The sequence below is a fragment of the Rhinopithecus bieti genome, unplaced genomic scaffold (assembly GCF_001698545.2).
Source record: "Rhinopithecus bieti isolate Rb0 unplaced genomic scaffold, ASM169854v2 scaffold_40368, whole genome shotgun sequence".
In the NCBI taxonomy this organism is placed as follows: domain Eukaryota; kingdom Metazoa; phylum Chordata; class Mammalia; order Primates; family Cercopithecidae; genus Rhinopithecus; species Rhinopithecus bieti.
In genome coordinates this window covers 1,603,823-1,622,612 of record NW_016817546.1, presented here as the reverse complement: position 1 = coordinate 1,622,612, position 18,790 = coordinate 1,603,823, and the positions used below count along the sequence as shown (strand labels likewise).

Sequence of the window (18,790 nt, the reverse complement as noted above, 5' to 3'; positions counted from 1 at the left end):
TTTTTTGAGATGGAGTTTCACTCTTGTTGTCCAGGCTGGAGTGCAATGACTTAATCTCAGCTCACTGCAAACCTCCGCCTCCCAGGTTTAAGTGATTCTCCTGCCTCAGCCTCCCAAGTGGCTGGGATTACAGGCATGAGCCACCACGCCCAGCCAAGAAACATCCTCTTAAAGAGAGTTCTTACTTTTCACAGCATAGTTAAGACATCTCTTGAGACCTAGAGATGGATAAGCAACAAACAGTATTAAACTTCCATTAGTGTGTTTTTGGACTTTATTAAAAATAAGAGGATAGGCATCACATACTTGACTGTTGCAGCATAAGAACTGACAAAATGGGCTGGGCGCAGTGCCCCATGCCTGTAATCCCAGCACTTTGGGAGGCCGAGGTGGGTGGATCACCTGAGGTCAGGAGTTGAGAGCAGCCTGGCCAACATGGTGAAACCCCTTCTCTACTAAAAATAGAAAAATTAGCCAGGCATGGTGGCAGGTGCCTGTAATCCCAGCTGCTCGGGAGGTTGAGGCAGGAGAATCACTTGAACCCTGGAGGCGGAGGTTGCAGTGAGCTGAGAGCGTGCCACTGCACTCCAGCCTGGGTGACAAGGAAGACTCTGCCTCAAAACAAAAAAGCAAAATACTGACAATATTTACTGTTACCCAAATTTTGAATTGACTTGTAAGGAGCCCCCTTATCCTTGACTTCTGTTTGCTGCCACGAAATGGTACCTACTAATCAGTCTCTTAGGTGTGCATAGCACTGCAGTGCGCTCTGGCATGGCCTCACATATACTGACAAGGAACTTGAAGCTCAGGGAAGCGAAGCGAATCCTTCCTATAGAAAGTGGGAGGTCAACCAGGCGTAGTAGCTCACGCCTGTAATCCCAACACTTTGAGAGACCGAGGCAGGAGGATCACCTGAGGTCGGGAGCTCGAGACAAGCCTGACCAACATGGAGAAACCCCGTCTCTACTAAAAAAGTACAAAATTAGCTGGGTGTAGTGGTGCCTGTCTATAATCCCAGCTACCCAGGAGGCTGAGGCAGGAGAATCGCTTGAACCCGGGAGGCAGAGGCTGCGGTGAGCCAAGATTGGTGCCACTGCACTCTAGCCTGGAGCCTGGGGTGACAAGAGCCAGACTCTCTCAAAACAAAACAAAACAAAACAAAAACACAAAAGTGAGAAGTCAAGACAGAAACCTGGATTTTAGGCCAGTACTTTGTTCTGTGACATAACCATCTTTGAGAACTCAACAGTGCATAAAGTGGCAGCTAACATGCAGCTGATTTCCCATTGGTACCTTACTTAGCAACAGAGAAGAGTGTCAGAAGTGCCGGGCTTGACCTATGCCACGAGAACTCTTTAGAATTAACTTGCTTTGTGTGCTGGTTGAGGAATAAGTTGGCAGGCAGAAGGTGCTAGGGGCTGTGTTCTGGTGGTAGTGTGGCATTGGCATGGCGGCTAGGCACATTTCCTCGGCCAGGGCCATGAAGAATCAGGGAAAAGGTATATGCTTGCAAACACAAGTAAAAATACAAAGGTAAGATGGAAAGCAAACAGAACTAATGAAACATATTCTTGACCATATAACCAAGAAAAGGTAGTGGAGGGGAGGGGAGAGGCAAAAAGTCTGAGAGGTAGATGAAGTTCTGCAAGTGTTGCACAGACATCCAATCAGCAGGGACTTACTGCACCTCTGGGTCAGGCAGCGTGTCAGGACAGGGCACAGGAAGATGAGTCCCTGCGCTTGGGGAGCTGTCCCTCTTTGGCAAGGGTGCAGTGCACATGGGCCTGCATGATCTGGAACTTAACTGTTTCTACTACTCCCAGGTATCTTTAATCGTTTTTCTCCATTTCCACTGCCCAAGGCAGTCTTGTCTCAGTTCAGGACTACAGTAGCCTCTGTCCATTAAGTCTTCCTGTTGCCTTTTGCTTCTCTCCAGTCTGTCCTCCAGATAATAACCACTGTCCTCTTAAATCACATCACCTTTCTCTCGTGCTTAGGATCTTTCAGTGGCACCCACTATGCTTTTCCAGGCCCCTCCTCCTCCTGACAGCCGCTTTCTGGAAGCTGCTCAGCCGTTCCTGCTTCAGGGTGTCTCACACTGTCGGCTTCCTCTGCTGGTCACACACCTCCCTGTTCACTCCCCTCCCTCAGCTTCCATTCTAACCCTTCAGAGCTTAACACCCCACAGGTCCTGTTATTTGTCCTCATTGCTCCCATTGTTCATTACCTTTTTATTTAGCACTTAGTATAAGATGTAATCATAATTAACATGATCTGCTTTAAATTCCATAAGGTCAGGGGATTTGTTTGCGCAGGATCCAGCATGGGGCTGGGATTTAACAAATGTCTGTTGACTGAATGTCCCAAGCCTGCTTCTTCATCTGCAAAATGCCGTAAATGACACCCAGCCTTTTAGATGGCAAAAACAGTTCTCACATATGGGGTTTCACTATGTACCAGATACTATGGTTTATATGCAGTTGTCACAAAATAATTCCCACCTCTCTGCCCATTTTACCCATGAGAAAACTGAGGTACAAGGATTTAAAATAATCTGCCTCACACAGAATTAGAAAGAGATGAAGCTGGAACTTCAACCCAGATAATTTGAGCCCTCACTCTTCACTCTGGAGAGTAGCAAGACAGTGCAGGTGCCCGATGAAGGTCGTGGAGGGCTCCCATCCTCTCCCAGGGGATAAAGAAGCCTGCAGAGGACAATGAAGAGAACCAGGCACAGGGCTAGGTGACATGGGACTAAGCCCCCTCACAAGCCCCTGCCTCCATCCAAAGGCTGCCAGGAGCCCCTTTGTCCACTGTGGACTTGCCATCTCTGTGACAGGCCAAGGCAGGCGCAGATTCTCTGGGTGGCCTGAAGCAAGCAAGAAGCAAAGCCTGCCAAAGGGCCCAGAGTGACTGGGACCTCGTCCTAAAAATCAGAATGAGTCAAACCAAGTCTACACATCAGAACTGGTTTCTTCTGTCACATTGTCCTTGATGTGGACTCCCACGCCCCAATGTAATTATTTTTGATAGTAACCCCAGAATCCAGTTCTCTTTCAGTTGTTAAAGGTAAAAACAAACAGCTCATTTCCACTGTATACTTTCATAATACGTGAAAATATTGCACAAATTATATTTCATTCTAAAGAATAAGAATTTCAAGAATACATTAAACTTCAAAGAATCTTCACTTGTGCTTAAAATAATAATGCTGTCAAATTGCTTCATACACTTTATAAATAGAGTATAGGCAAGAAACATTACTAGTGGTATCATAAATATTATAACTTTATTAAAATGAAAAGACAATATTCAAAATAATGCAACAAAATGAATAAAATCCTTTGTCCAATACTGTACACATAATGCAGAAATCAGTGCATTTTTCTTAAGCATGTTTTAACCTTCATTTAGTTCATACTAAAATATAATAAGCTTTAAATAGCTCAAATAATATTCAGCAGTTTGAACTGTAAACAGCTTGTTTAACTGTTAAGAGAACATTGCAGTAATGTACCTCTGTTAGTGAGCACCTTCTCCTCTGTGCTTATCTCTTCAAGATAAATACATGGAAGGATGTGAAAATCGGAACACAAACTTATGTGTCTCACTGCATCTAAGTGAAGCAGCCAGCTGTGAGAGTTTTCAAAGCAGAAAGATGCTGATGTGACCTCTAGAATTCAGACATACTGCGCTATGGGTCAGAAGTGTTTTACTTAAAAAGCAAACAATCCCCAGGAAATACTGAATAGGAACCAGCAACACAAGACCAGCTTGTGTTGTATTTGTTTATTAATACAGTCTAAAAAAACAAAAGCAAAACCACAACACACATCCCCAAACAATAACTCTCAATCACATAGCTAATTGCTTCATTATTTTGTAAAACTGACATCCTAACACTGGCACCTAGTATGCTATCCCATTTGAGTCGAACGTACCCCACTGCCTCTAATACGGCCCGCACTGCGATGAGCTACTTCAGTGGGTGGGACCAAGCAGGAGCTGTAAGGGAGAATTAGTCACTAGTTCTATTATCGTTTTATTTTTCAAGATGTGTTACATGTACAGGTGACAATATGGTTGCCAAGTAAGCTGCTCTCCCTCCCTCAACAAGACACAACATGAAACCTGGAAGTATGAGGCCTTGGGATGATTTTTAACCTAAGTAGGTACACCCATGGTAAAGAATGGATACTCTGCCCTCCATGGATAAGACTGCCTGCAAAAATAAATGAAACAAAATAGAAAAGGCCTAAAAGCCAGAAATCTTCAAACTTACTAAACAAAAATATTTTTAATGATTCTGATCTAATCAATACTGTATCTTCTTCCATTTGCTCAATTTTCAGTCTATCAGGACTCATTTCTCCAGCTTGAGTTTATTATTCTGAATATATATTACTCTAAGATAGTAACTAATTGGTTAACCTGCAGCTATGGTCTATGGTTATACCACAAGTTTATATATAGGTATGTAATGTATGCATATATAAAAAGCTTCCCCATCCTCCCCTTCCCACCATCACATCTTTAAATTATAGACTTGAAAGACTTTTTTCCAACACTAACAAAATCAGGGGTTCTCAGCATAACAGCATCTCATAACTGCTCTAAACCTTCCGCGTGAAGACAGAGAGTTCAACTATTTTATTTTGCAATCTAAGGGATTTTTCTGTGCACTTCAATCAAACTGGAAAATTGAGAACCATTTGCTCCTACATAATCTCTGCTGAACCACGACCCCAAGGTCTAAGGAGAAACCACATAGGATAAATGTTTACGCTTCACGTGGCCACCCAGATCCACTTTTGTTTTTGAGTCTGGCTTTTCTGCGGCTGAAGATATGCCGCAGTCAGCAGGTAATGGCTGGATTTGGGCGCTTGCAGTTGTTTCTTCTGCTTCCCTAAAAAATTTTTCGTATTTGTCCAGGTATGGTGGTCGTTCAGGTAGTAGGTAATAATGGGTTGAACTAACCTTCTTCCCATTTTCAATAATGGGCAGAATGCAAGGAACCTTATTGGCAGATCCTTCACTGTTCTGTCTTTGCAGTGCTTTGCTGCTGACATACTTGGGATCAGGGGCAAAGCTCTGTGTTGGGGGCATGACCCCATTGAGGTAAGACGGAAGGCTTTTGGGACTCGGTGTGCGCGAGTTACTCGGTGACAAAGGTTCTCTTGGTGGTACTTTGGGAGGCCTGTCTTCATCACTATAGGTGCTCGAAGTAACTTCTGCTGACCATCTTCTATAATCTGGCTTTACCGGCCTAGGAGGTATGGGAACTCTGGGGGGAATCTCAGGTTTGTCTTCATCGGAGTTAGGAGAAGCTCTGTGTACACAACAGTTGGATAGCCTTATGGCTGGCTTGTTAAAGGAGCCAGCTGGTCCCGAATGAGACCTTCTTAATCTTCGGTGGGTCTGAGGTGGAGGAGGGTTTGGATCTGGGACACCTCCATTTTGGTCAGACACATAGCTGAGATCTGCTGCAGAAACAGCTGGGGTATCAAAATATGCATAGTTGATTTGTCCACACCCACGGAAGCTTCGCCTGCCAGGAACATCATATTTGAAATCAGAAAGTGTAGAGTCTTCTAAAAGGAAGTCTGTATCTGAGCTAGTTAGGAATTCCACCTCACAGTCTGTGTCATCCAGAGAGAGGGCTTCAGAGATTGGCAGCGGTGGAAGAGGCCTAGAACCCCTTTCACAAAGAGGGGCACAGGGGAAAAGGGAAGGGGAGTTTTTTATGGGTGTCAGTGGAGGAGTGGAGGCACAAACCCCGTTCACTGTGAGTTTCTTAAAACCACATACAACTTGATCCTCTTCATGTGGTCCCAAGTTCTCACTTGGGGGAATAAGAAGAGGAGGCAAGCTGGACTTTTGAGATGGACCATTTTCTGCAAAGCAGTGGCCATTCATCGGAGCAGATTTGGAAGTGTGCCCTGGAATGAACAAGAGATATTTATAAAAGATCAACAATCCTCTCTCCACCTGTGTGAGGGAGAGAGTACCCCAGCTACCTATGCTTCCTGAGTGGCTGCTGTCACCCTGAACACCCATGCAACAACCACAGGTGTAATTAGAGAGCAGAAGATTGTTAACGCATATGGTGTGGTTCAAAGAACAAACTATCTCCTCTATCTCTCTTGGACATGTGCACAGTGCACACCCACACATCACAGGCAAGTTCTGTGACGTGTGCAAAATTCGCGGAAGAGGAACAGCATGTAATTTACATGAATACCATACTGTACCAGCCTTGCCATTTAAGACATGCGACCATACTAGGCATGCAGGGTACCACTGAGATAAGACAAAGTCCTTATTGCTAGCACATCATAATATCGTGAGTGAATGGACTTGCTTGCAATGTGTTCAGTTCACACACAGCTCTTGACAAAGATACAAGGAACAAAATATTCACATTAAAAATACTATTTTCTAAGTTTTGAGGAACATTTATACTATTTTCATCTACTGTCAAACATGCATTTGATATTGTAAGAAAGGTGGGAGATCTTGCCTAAGGTTTCATGAGGTAAAGTATGCATCAGAGCTGGAATGAGAACTAATTCTTGATTTTAGATCACACGTCCACGAACAGTCCTACTTAGGACTCAGTCACTCGGAATGAAGGCAGTGGAGTACAATAGCTTGAGAAAAACACAGTTACCTTCTGAATCTGTTGCCACTAGGGGTCAGGCTATTGTTGGAAATAGTTCAGGTTTCCTCATTTAAAAAATAATGCTGGAGGACAAGCTAACCCGAATCCAGACTGATCTTCTCAAATGCTTACTGTGATCAGATTTTCAGAATACATACCAAGTGGTATTAGGCGCTCCTGAGCAGAAGAGTTCAGACTGTAGGCCATGGTTATCGGGTCAATATTTAAAAAGTTGCTGAAAGGAGAGGAAGATACCTTAGTCATAAACAAAGAGCAATCAAAGCCTCTCTCATTTAAGTGTCGCTTATTTATCCAGATTACAGCAGCATTATATCCTCTACTTACTTTTTAAACTCACTGCGACTGCTCCAGCAGGTCTTCCTCATATTCCCCATGGCTCGGCCATTATGTAGAAATCCAGTTTTTAATGGGACTCTGATCTCCTGAGCAGCAACTCCTGCTATTGACATTGTGCCTTATTCTGGGACATCTCCAAACCTGTGAGGCCCAGGCATTTTAAAATCAACCAGTAGCTTTCATTCCCTAGGGGGCAGAAGAGATGAGAGAATAAAGAAAACAATTCAGAAATACCTCCATTAGGATAAATTACAGCAAAGCATATTATGACAGAATTCGGGGGGGGGATGCTGAATAGAAAAAATTAGTTGTGGACTTTCACTTAATTCTTACTGAATTAATTCTTATGTCTCATGAGGATACTTACATGTCAATGCTAAAAATGATTTTTTGTGTAAATGCTAATCCAAAAGACATGAAATGTTTTAGTGAAATGAGAAATAATCTATTGCCAGCAAAAGCAGACCTCCTACTGCAGAGCCTCATAGTTGCACAACAAATCACACTCACTTGGCAATGCACACAGACCCTCCCTTGACCTATTAAACTAGCCTTCTAAGTTACGGCTGCACTGGGCATGAAGCACCAGTGGATCCCGCTTATTTTTCCCAAGCTAAAAAAGTAATTGTATTTTATGCCACAGAACGAATATTCACTAAAACCCAATGCTGAAACTAAGCAAGAGTTTCTACAGTATTGGCACCTGACTACCCCAGGGTCTAGCATTTATTTGGATTTTGTATTTCAGGGTTGGCCATGGGAAGACAAATTCTCCAGTTACTACTTATTCAAGGAACAAACGGTAATATATGAAGATACTAATTTCCATTATCCTGTAAAAATCAAGTTCTGCAAGATTACGAGCTTCAGTAAAAGCCTGGGACAGCTTCCTCCCTCCCTTTTAAAGACAAACTTAAAGGTACATTCTTTACATTCTCCTTTGTGAAATACCCAGTAACTCTTATCTTGCTTAGCTGCAAGGCATGGATAACAAAGGCTAAGTACATTTTTCTTAAATTAGTAGTTCCTCAGCTTTAGGACCCCCAATCCCCTTGTCAGATGTTACAGGTCTGGAGTCCCTACAGCCCCCTTTTCATTTTCCTTTTTATTATTCGTTATGTAAGTGTTAGTCAGCATCAATCTCTGCTGTCTTCAGATAGCCAAGTTTACTTATGGTAAGTTTAGGTTTTTTTCCTTAGGCACCAGGATATTATTTGTCAATTATCTGTATAACACTGACCCCTTTTGGGGCATGTACATATACACTCTTCAACACGATCTCATTCTCTCACTAAATATTAGTAAGGGATTAGTGCAAACAGCATCTGCACAGCTGAGTGCTGGGCACTGTGCAAAGGACTGAAGATGACTGTGACACATTTGCTGTGGGGGAGAGGTACATAGGTGTTTTTTGTTTTGTTTTTTTTTTGCTCAGCAACTTCAAATCTATTATTTACAAATCTGTCACCTCCTACTAGACTGTAAGCTCAGGACAGAGGCTGTGTCTCAATCACCTTTTAACAATCAGTACCTGGAACATTAGTAGGTGCTCAGTAAGTGAATGTTTGTTGAATGAATGATTGTATAATACCATCTAATTATCATAATCAGTATCAACTCAATATACACACTGTGTAAGGCACAGGGGTTTTTTAAAGCTAAAAACCTTTAAAAAATACTCTGCAAGTGTCTATTATTATTTTCCCATTAGAAAGGAACACAGTGAGAGTAATGCTCTACAGGTTGAAGATCTCAGTAATAAAGTAGAGAAGGGGATCCAATGACTGGCTCTCTGTATTTTACCCTTCCAGTCAGCTGTTCTATCTGGCAGAGATTTTATGATAGGGTTAAAATATTATTTCAGATAGTCAAGCATTATTTTTCTTTAAATCAGTCTCTCAAATATATGATAAAGAAAACATTCTGTCATTTAAGAATTCTAAATTATTGAGAGGTCTTTTGAGGATTGGTTTTTCAGATTACTTAAATGAAGCAAATGTGTTATCTACCATCAAGCTATAAAAAATTTAAAAACCAATTTTAAAATATTCCAACCTCTCCCTCTGTGTACTTAGCCCAGTGATTTATCAAGCTTTTTCTAAGCATTCTACAAGCACTGGCAAGACTATGAGGAAAGTATCTGTGGTAATATAAAAATGAAAGGCAAGATAGGAAGAAGAATATGGTATTTAAGTAGTTTGAAAGCACACGTTTGAAGATCGCTCATCCTGATTACAGGAAAATGCTGCAGGGGATTCTGGAGGCCCAACCCCCACCTGTCTGCAAGCCAACAAGTACTACTAGTAATTACTGTGTGTCAGCCTCCTAATGCCATCTACATCTTAGCTTTCAACAGAATGATTGTGTAACTATCGCCTCTGCAGAAATTGCCTTGGAATTCTAAACTTACATTTCAATGGTCGCTTAAAATTATTTATACGTTCTAGAAAAAGTTATTTTTTATTCATTGTTTCCATCACCTACTTGTTAGCTTTCTTAAGAAAAAAATTTTTTTAGTATAAAAAGAATTGTGTTCACTAAGCCAGCTCACTTCTGACCACAATAGTGTCTTTGTGTATTCATAGAAGGTGACCTGCCTCTAAATTTCAATGGGGAATTGTGAATGGGCCATGTTATGAAACTGTCCGAACTTCCTACTTGCTAGCATGGGAGACGAGGGGGGCAATATAACTGCCATGTTCTCTTCTTTTGGAAAATAACTTCAAACTGTAGACTCAAAAAGGGCAATGTGCTACAGGTTTGGAAGCAAGCTTTTAAAAAAAAAAGTTCCTCAGATTGTAAACCGAGAGTATGAAACCACCTGAAACTCTATCTCTCTAAAAACCTTCTAGTATTCAGTGCAAATGGAAGGGGGAGGGGGGAGTAAATAAATCCATTTTACCAACCTCAAGCTAAAAGAAACAAACTCTTCCCAAGTGACGTTTAATGCTGCAATTTTCACATTTATCTGTCTTACAACTCATTAGAGGAAAACAATTGCAAAATGTACCTATGTGGGAAAACAATATCTAAAAAGTACAAAATGGGATTGTGTCATGGAATCCAAAAATAGGAAGCGAATGTGAATCCAGGCAGCATGGTTTAGACGAGGACCCGAATAACCTCAGGCACAACTTCTCCAAACTTCATCAACTATTTTTAGCTTTTTTAGTGGGTCTAAAATTTGGCAGTTAAATACCAAATTTCAGATGTGAACCACCTTTTCCTGTTAACATAACTTGATTCTTTTTAAAATTCAACAAAAAAGCCCTAAAATCATTTGCTTCTTGAGGTTATCCTTTTATTAATCCACTTGTATAGCTTCAACTCATAGACAGCTCCTGAATCAATGACTCCAGCCTGGCTCAGGCTTCAGCTTTGCATTTCCTATTGTCTGGTGATTATCTTTCCACTTGAATGGCCCTCTGGCATCTCAGACTCTACAAACCAAACTCCTCCTTTGACTTCATACTCCATTCCCCACTCAAACCAGTTCAGGGTCTAAGAGGATCACACTTCTCAAGGCACCATTTTTAACCTGAGGCCATGTACATTCAATTGCCAAGTTCCACAGACTACTTTTACACAACTTCTCAAATCTTACCCTTCCATTCACAGGCATCATTCTTCCTGGGGTCTGGAAATATGCAACCTATTCTACACACCAGTAGCAGGTCAATATTCCTTAACAACAGCTCAAACTAAGATTTGCTGCTGCTCAAAAAACCTTCAGGGGCTCCTAAATAAAACCTCCTCAGCCTGGCATTTAAGGCCTCTACAATATAAACCTAATTTATATTTTCAAGCTCATTTCTATTTTCCCCAAATCTGTCAGAATTCAATTTATCCTTTAAGGTCAACTCTACCCTACCTTCTCCATGAAGCCTCTCCCTTCATGAAACACCAGAGCAGGGGCGCTCTGTTCTTGGGTTATTCTGTGCTGGGCCCCAATTCCCATTCCACTCTTCAAATCATCCAGGACAGAACTGATGTCCGATTTATGATTTCCCCCGGTAAATCTTGGCATCATTCGTGCCTATTATTTATTAAATGGATACTGAGAAAATATCCATCTCATTTTTAGAAAGTAATGACATGAAAGATTCACATACACTGTGTGTCAGTGAAGAGCTCAGGAGGGAAGCACTTGACTTATAAAGGATAAACTTAATTCGTGCTGGAGTGAGGCGACTGCCCAGTAATAACGTAACAAGCTTAGGATATGTAACAGGAAGGAATTTTCATGAAATTCATTTCCAGAATTCAAAGTAGACAGTTTGTAGACTGAGTAAAAATTATAAGCTTCAGTGGTTAACAATGTAGCTTTCTAAACTGGTTTCTGTTACAGTATATTTACTTGAAGCAACTGGAGGGGTACTTTCTGAAAACAGTGTTTTGCCTTCTCTTAAAACACTATTCCTTCTAGACTGTGTTTTTACTGCTAAATTTAAGGTCACTTTCATTTTGCTAAAAAAGTTACACCAAAAGCACACTGCACCTTCTTCCTTAAGGTGAAATCACATGCCTTTAGCTTGAGGATAGTCTCTTTGAAACTGCTTAAAAAAAAAAACAAGAAAAAGAAAGAAATGCAGGCTACCTTAAGGCAGTAACCTAGATCTGCTTACCTGGCCACCAGATCTCATGAATAAATCTCAGAAGCCATCCATGGGAGGAGGAGGGGCACATTTTTGTCATACAACTCATCCAGTTCTGCCCAGTGCTTCCTTATTTAAGAGTGTGATGTAATTTCCTCCTTTCAATCTGGTTCTAGAACCTGATTTCTGTTTATTCAGGGTGATAAATGGTCTTTTCAGTTCCATTTAAGAATCACCTACATTAAGTACTTCCATAACCAGGGAAGATAATAAGGTAACTACATTTAGAGGCAAAATATATAAAAGAAACTGATAGGAATATGACAAACTCCATGATTTTAGATCCTCCCCAAATATACCAATTTCTGCCTGTTTATTCTTAAAAATGTCTAAAATAATCCCCTGTGAGGAAATTAAAACAAAAAACAAAACCCACCAATNATTATTATTTATTATTACTATTAACAGTTTTCAAATTTTATTTCAAAATAAAGTTCAATGGAGTAAATTGCCACTAAATAAGTCTATATTCATGTGAAACTCTCAATTTTTCCATACTTGTAAACAATTACCCAGCTTCAGTAACTGCTGGATAATAACAGAAGAGAAGAAGATGTCACCGAAAATTTTTATTTGTTGAAAAAAACCCACCAATTTTTTTTTTTTTTTTTAGACAGAGTCTCGCTCTTGTCACCTAGGCTGGAGTGCAGTGGTGCACACCACAATCTCTGCCTCCCGGGTTCAAGTGATTCTCCTGCTTCAGCCTCCCAAGTAGCTGGGATTACAGGCATGCGCCAACACACCAGGCTAATTTTGTATTTTAGTAGAGACGGGGTTTCTCCATGTTGGTCAGGCTGGTCTCAAACTCCTGATCTCAGGTGATCCGCCTGCCTTGGCCTCCCAAAGTGCTGGGATTACAGGCGTGAGATACTGCGCCTGCCCCAGATTTCATTTTAATAGCCTATGATTTAGGGGTAGGAAAAGAAAGAGGGAGGCAAGTTAAGAAAACTTCCTTAGTTGTACTCTCTACCATGGTAGGCATAAATAGCCTTTAAATTAAAAACATAGATGCCTTTCAAAATAAGGTCGTATTTTAATGTAATTAAAATACTCCTGCATGAATTCAAGAAAAGCTTGGTGGCTTCAGTAAATATTAAAATGTAGTTCAGTGTGGCAAAGATGAACATTTGTGTCTGTGTTTGCAGCTCCATTCCTCAGAGGCTCTTAAACATGTCCAGAACATAATGGACCATTTGTAGGTGGTGAAATAGAGGCAACAGAGAAAATAATTTATCTTCAAACTGTCAAATAAAAAATAAATGACATAATTTATTCAGTAATTCAGTATGCTTTCTAACTAGTTTAAAAAAAGGTAAATTAACAAAAAGCCCATTCCCTCAACTACCATAATCCAGTCTTTCGACCCACTTAAGCCTCCTACACAATTTTAGTGTGACAGCAGAAAAGTAGAATAGCAGGAATATATTCTTTTATCCTTTGTATTTTTCCTACAGAGTAGCACAATCAGTAATTATATATACACACAGAGGGGAGAAAATTATTTCTTTTGACATATATACAATAGATTATTTTTTATTATAAAAGCGAATTCTAAAGACAACGAGCACAATGGTCTAATGATGGGACGCAAGTCTTTAAAACTTCAAATTTATTTAACAAGCATTTAAGTTATCCAATGGTAACTCTAGATTGTTACAATTAATATAAAACCATTAATAACAACATTCACTGGACATACAACTGCCAGGCAAGCATGGTTCTAAGTGCTTTGTGTGTATTAACTTATTTAATCCTCTACAATGCTGTAAGGTGGGCTACTATTATTACTCTCACTTACTTGAGGCACAGAGTTAAAGAACTTGCTCAAGTCAAACCTGGTGAGCAATGGGGCCAGGACTTCAACCAGACAGCCCGGCTTCAGTGTCCAGGCCCTTCACCAACACACCACACTGCCTCTTCCAGTCCCTACAGCTTTTTAAACTGGCGAAATAGGATCCAACTGAGTATAATGCTTAACTTTTAAGGGTAGCACAGATCCCTTTTTTTGGATTTACTGGTAATAAATAGTTTTTCTTGGGTAACCTGTAGCCTATGAAAGTTCCTGTTTTACTTCAACTCCCTCAAATTCTCTTATTAAAAGCTATTAATTGTAGATCTGGCCTATGTATCCTCTAAAATGGGTGGGTTAAAGCATCAGTTTGACATTCTATTACCACTTCAAACAATTATTTTGAAGCCCTCAATCTTTAATGATACACTGATGCCCCACCATAATAGAACTCTTTACGACACGGTTATTTCATATAACACAAGTCTGTTTTTACTCGTAATAAGGGGTTACTACATATACCCAACGGGCCTCCTTTTAATACACTTTCACAGCATGGATCCCAATGATGGCATTATAATCACACTGTATTGTAAAATCCGGAATTTAATAATAGAATACCTTACATTTGTAAAGCACTCTACAAGTTACAAAGCACCTTCTTACACATTATCTCACTTGATCCCCACAACATCCCTGTAAGAAGAGGCAGGGATTATAATCTCCATTTTGCAGATGAGGAAACAAAGTGAGGTTAAATATCTTGCTATAAGCAAAAAGGCTATCATGGCTCTTCTGTCCTGTATTCCAGCATTTTCCCCACACTTTCACTACCTCTTTGCTCTATAGTATCTTCATTTTAGGCAACAACCTCATTTGTCCTTGTAACATTCCTGTTTATAAATGGAGAAAGTGAAGCAAAAGGCTGTTAAGTTAAATGCTCAAGACTTAAGTGCTGGTCAACAGCAGAGGCAGGAACAGAAACTCAACTCATAGTGCTCATTCAGCTCAAAAATTCTTAGAGGGCAAGGATTAATTCTTTTCACAAATACTTATCAAGTGCTTATTCTGGATTAAATACCATGTGAGGTGAAAAAGAGAGATGGTTGCTGCCTGAAGAAGCCTTCCATCTAATGAGGGAGGAAGAGAACAGACAAGCAAGCAAACAATTTTAGATGGAGGCACCTTCCAAGGAAACAAGCAGGGTACAGCAATAGGATAAGGAGGCAGAGGAGCATATATTTACACAGGTGGTTTGGGAAGGCCTCTCTGAGTAGGTGACTTTTACAATGGAAATCTAAAGGCTGAAAAAGAGGCAGCCCTGATAAGAGTCAGAAGACAATTCTACTGAGCAAATAGTTGTTTAAAAAACAATCTGTAATTAGTCCATTTCACATCTGGGGTATTGAATAAGAGCTTTCGGACAATGTCCTACAATCCTTACCTTCCTATTCTTTCCAAGTTGAAAAGGGATCCATTTCTGTAGCCACACGCCCACATTTTTTTGTTTGTTTGTGTCTTTTAAAGACAGGGTCTCACTCTGTCACCAGGCTGTAGTGCAGTCATGTGACCTTGGCTTACTGCAACCTCTGCCTCCCAGGCTCAAGCAATCCTCCCACCTCAGCCTCCTGAGTAGCTGGGACTACAGACATGAGCCACCATACCCAGCTAATTTTTGTGTTTTTTTTTTTTTGGTAGTGACAGGGTTTCACCATGTTGCCCAGGTTGGTCTCATACTCCTGGGCTCAAGCCATCTGCCCGCCTTGGCCTCCCAAAGTGCTGAGATGACAGGCGTGAGCCACTGAGCCCAGACAAAAGCCCCACATTTTAAAAACACACTGATTTGAGACCTGGAAGAGTGGTCTTTTTGTAACACTGCCCAATTTTATGGTGTGAGGAATTGGACTACAGTATCAACAAAGACTTCAATTCTCAGAATCCTCCCTGCCACCTTCTGAAATCTGAATCCCTAACTTTTCCCTACCTTAAAACTAATTGTTAAGCTAGTAACTTACATTTAGGACCCTCAAACTCATTCGCCTCATCTACCTTTACAAAGCACGTGTTTATGCTGTGTGAACAATGCCAGAATACCACAACTGGACTGCGTTTAGGAAGGGAGTTCTTCATTAGCTTTTATAAAGGCAGACACCGGCAAAGGATGCTAAATGTATCCAAATGTATCCAGATGATGAGGTACCGATTCAAATTTATTTAGATTAAGAGCAGAGTTGTTTCTCTCGTAGAGGGAGCCTATGCCATTCAAATTCCTGGAATTACCCTTGGCACCTCCTTTCCCCTCCTCTGCTCCTTTCTAAAGCAATCTGATGGTATGCAGACAATCAGGTCAGTTTCAAGCATGTTAGATTGTGCCTGTAATTTAGGCAAATTGCTTTGAAAAGCTACCATTAGTTTCAGCAGAAAGGAAGTATTATCTAGCTCAACATTTGAGAAGCAGCAGTCAAGAGTACTTTGATACAAAAACTCAAGCATAATTGAATCTTACAAAGAGTGACCAGGATTTATTGTGAACTGCAAATAGGAAAACCGATGACTGAAACAAGTTTTACCTGTGAAAAGTATGAATAATTCAGACATTTCATAACAGGCAAAAAAAATTAAACAGATTTGCTTTCCAACCCTTATCAATGACTAGTCCAATCCTGCTGAGCCTTAAAAGGTAAAACATGTTTTCATGCAATGATTTATCAACATCAACTATGTGCAAGGCTGCATAAGATAGAAGCTATACAAGGCAGAGTGCCTACCCTTAAGGAGTTTGCAATCTAATATATCTGTCAGGTTATAAATCGTTAGTCCAAGACCTCTATCACTTATTATCGAGTGTCACCTGGAACACACAGGTGAAAATAAACCTCTGCTTGAAGTGAAGGGAATGACAAATAGTTTCTGAGGTCCATGCTAAATCCTCTGTTATTTTTCTTCAAATTTGCTAATATCTGGAAAAGAGCTTGCTTGATAACATTTTGGTAACCAATTACAGCCAGCATGTCAGCAAGAAACCAGCTTCTTTTATTTTGGTCTTTGCAAAATTTGGTCATTTGCAAATGACCTAGCCTGTCTTTGGTTTCTGTTCAAATAAAATTTCACTTAAAACTGTATATTGTAATTACAGAAACGTAAAAAAAGAAATGCAGTTAAAAAAACAGGTACGGTGAACTTGGGATGTTCAGTCTCAACAAATGCGTACCCATTGCATTCTTACACATTTATAAAAGGTTGAACATTTGTTCTGGACGGGGAAAAAAACGGCATTTTAACCTCACCTCTCTTCACCCCTGACAGTTGCCTAGAAACCAGTCTTGCCCTACCTGTGTTGCAGGTGTACCTCAAGTCACCAACACATCTCTTTTAAAGCTACAGCCTCCATTCTGACTTGAGTTTATGACTAACAATCTATTCATATTTTTATCAGGTAAGAGACTGGTTTCTTTCAAGCAATGATGAAATCCTAATAAAGACGTAGCAAGCACCAATACAGCACCATTCACGGTTAAGGAGTCATCTAATTTGTACAGGGCTATGATATATATATAAATACATAAATTCCCAATAAGCATTCGCATCTTGAACACATTAATTCTGCAGTCCCATTCCATTCAAAGCGGCACTTAAGACATTCAGAGCAAAGAATCACTTTTCTAGGAGAGAAGGAAGAGTTCAGAACAGCTCAGACGAATTTTTAAATACTGATTTCAGCATTACCATCGTCTTTGGGAGATTAGGCAGAGGGACCGGGGCTGACCGCCAAAGAGAACCGGTACCAGCCACCGCAAGCAATCACCGAGCCTCCCACCCCAGCTTTCAAGACAGGATTTACGGGCACACGGTGTCAACAAGACAACGCAACCCCGATTTTTAGAACGAAAAAAAAAAAAATCAAAACAAGCCCTTAGCCCCGAAGACGCTCATCCCCGCCGGGCCACCCCGCAAGCGCAGGCTGCGGGACTAGGACTCTCATGCTCGCCGCTCCCAAAGCCCCGTCCGCTCCTGCGGTCCCGGTGCTGCGGGGACGTGTCCCGGGCGCTCGGGTGCATGGCCCCGGCCAGCCGAGGGGCCGCGCGGCGACTACGGCCGGCGTGGAGAAGAAGCCGGGCGCCGGCACCTCGCGGCGTCCCCAGGCCCGGGCTGCGCCGCCGGGGAGGGTCCCGCCCTCCACACCTCAATGAGGAGAAGCCCGCGAGCGACCGGCCGGCCCCTCCCTCCGTCCCAGAGACTCCGCGTCGCGGCGACCCTCCCCGCGCCCTCCACGCCCCCGCCCTCGCGTCGGGGAGCCGCCTGGATCCCAGCACCCGGCGCGGGGGCCCCTGAGGGAACCGAGCGCTGCGTGGCCCTCCCCACCCCCTCAGTGCGCCAGGCCCCTTACCCCGGAGGAGCGGCGGCTGCCCCGCGGCGCCCTCCCGCGCATGTCCGTCCCGGCTGGCTCAGCGCCGCGGGCTCAGGGGCCCGGACAGCGCGCAGGCGCCTCTCACTGGCTCGCGCTCCCGCTAGCGAACTGCCTCGCAATGGGCCGCCTTCGCCGCGGCCGCCGCCGCCACCTCTATATATAGCATAGGCCCCCCGGCCGTGAGGTCGCCGCGTCCCGCCCCGCCTCCTCCCGCAGCCAATCAGGGCGCGCGCCGCTTAAAGGGGCGATGCCGCGGCCGAGGCGTTTGCGCGGGGCCCACCGTGGCGTAGCGCCGCGCTGCCGGGAGCCGGCTTTGTGTCCGGGGGAGGCGTCTCCGGGTTGACCGCGGCCGCAGCTCCGCTCGTCTGCCCGAACCGTGCGGCACCCCCGGGAACCTCTCAACGCCGAGCTTTCCTCAGAAGCCCGCGGCCACCTGGGCCTCGGCCGCCGTTCCTGCCCGAAGTGAGGGCACATCGAGCCTCGCGCGGGATTTCCCATCAATTCTGGGTCCGGGCAAGATTGTGTGTTTTTTCCTCTCCGCGGGCCGCCGCTGGCCGTGTGTGCCGAGGAAGCCCTGGAGGGGGAGAAGGGAGCCTCTCTCGACTGGGCCTGCGGCGTGGGAGGGACAGTGAGGGACACTTAGGGACTGTGTGGGGCAGTGAAGGACAGTGTGGGATGATGAGGGCCGGTGTGGGCCGGTGAGGGACAGTGCGGGACAGTGTGGGATGATGAGGGACAGCAGGACGGTGAGGGACAGTGCGGGGCTGTGGGACAGTGCGGGACAGTGAAGGACAGTGCGGGACAGTGTGGGATGATGAGGGACAGCAGGACGGTGGGGGACAGTGCGGGGCTGTGGGACAGTGAGGGACAGTGAGGGACTGTGTGGGACAGTGCGGGACAGTGTGGGCCGATGAGGG

At 43.0% G+C, this 18,790-nt stretch overlaps 1 protein-coding gene across 2 annotated transcripts; it reads right to left on the bottom strand.

Moving 5' to 3' along the window:
- Nucleotides 1–3,270: 3,270 nt before the first annotated feature.
- On the bottom strand, nt 3,271–18,054 carry ERRFI1 (ERBB receptor feedback inhibitor 1). Of its 2 annotated transcripts, none has more exons than XM_017856054.1 (4): nt 17,853–18,054; nt 7,010–7,207; nt 6,823–6,899; nt 3,271–5,942 (listed from the first exon to the last, which is right to left on the bottom strand). In XM_017856054.1, exons 2-4 carry the CDS (start codon nt 7,132–7,134, stop codon nt 4,756–4,758), a joined length of 1,389 nt encoding a protein of 462 aa, XP_017711543.1. In that variant the 5' UTR covers nt 7,135–7,207; nt 17,853–18,054; the 3' UTR covers nt 3,271–4,755. The 2 variants fall into 2 exon arrangements, with proteins under 2 accessions (XP_017711543.1, XP_017711544.1); XM_017856055.1 differs by lacking the exon at nt 17,853–18,054 and adding an exon at nt 11,647–11,972.
- Between the last annotated feature and the right edge of the window lie 736 nt (nt 18,055–18,790).

Bases quoted from the DNA above. Each gene is read 5' to 3' on its own strand.
- ERRFI1 (XM_017856054.1), bottom strand. From the start codon at position 7,134: ATGTCAATAGCAGGAGTTGCTGCTCAGGAGATCAGAGTCCCATTAAAA. The intron at 6,900-7,009 runs GTAAGTAGAGGA...CTCTCCTTTCAG, and splicing joins AGTCGCAGTGAGTTTAAAAA to CAACTTTTTAAATATTGACC. The intron at 5,943-6,822 runs GTATGTATTCTG...TGTTCATTCCAG, and splicing joins GGAGCGCCTAATACCACTTG to GGCACACTTCCAAATCTGCT.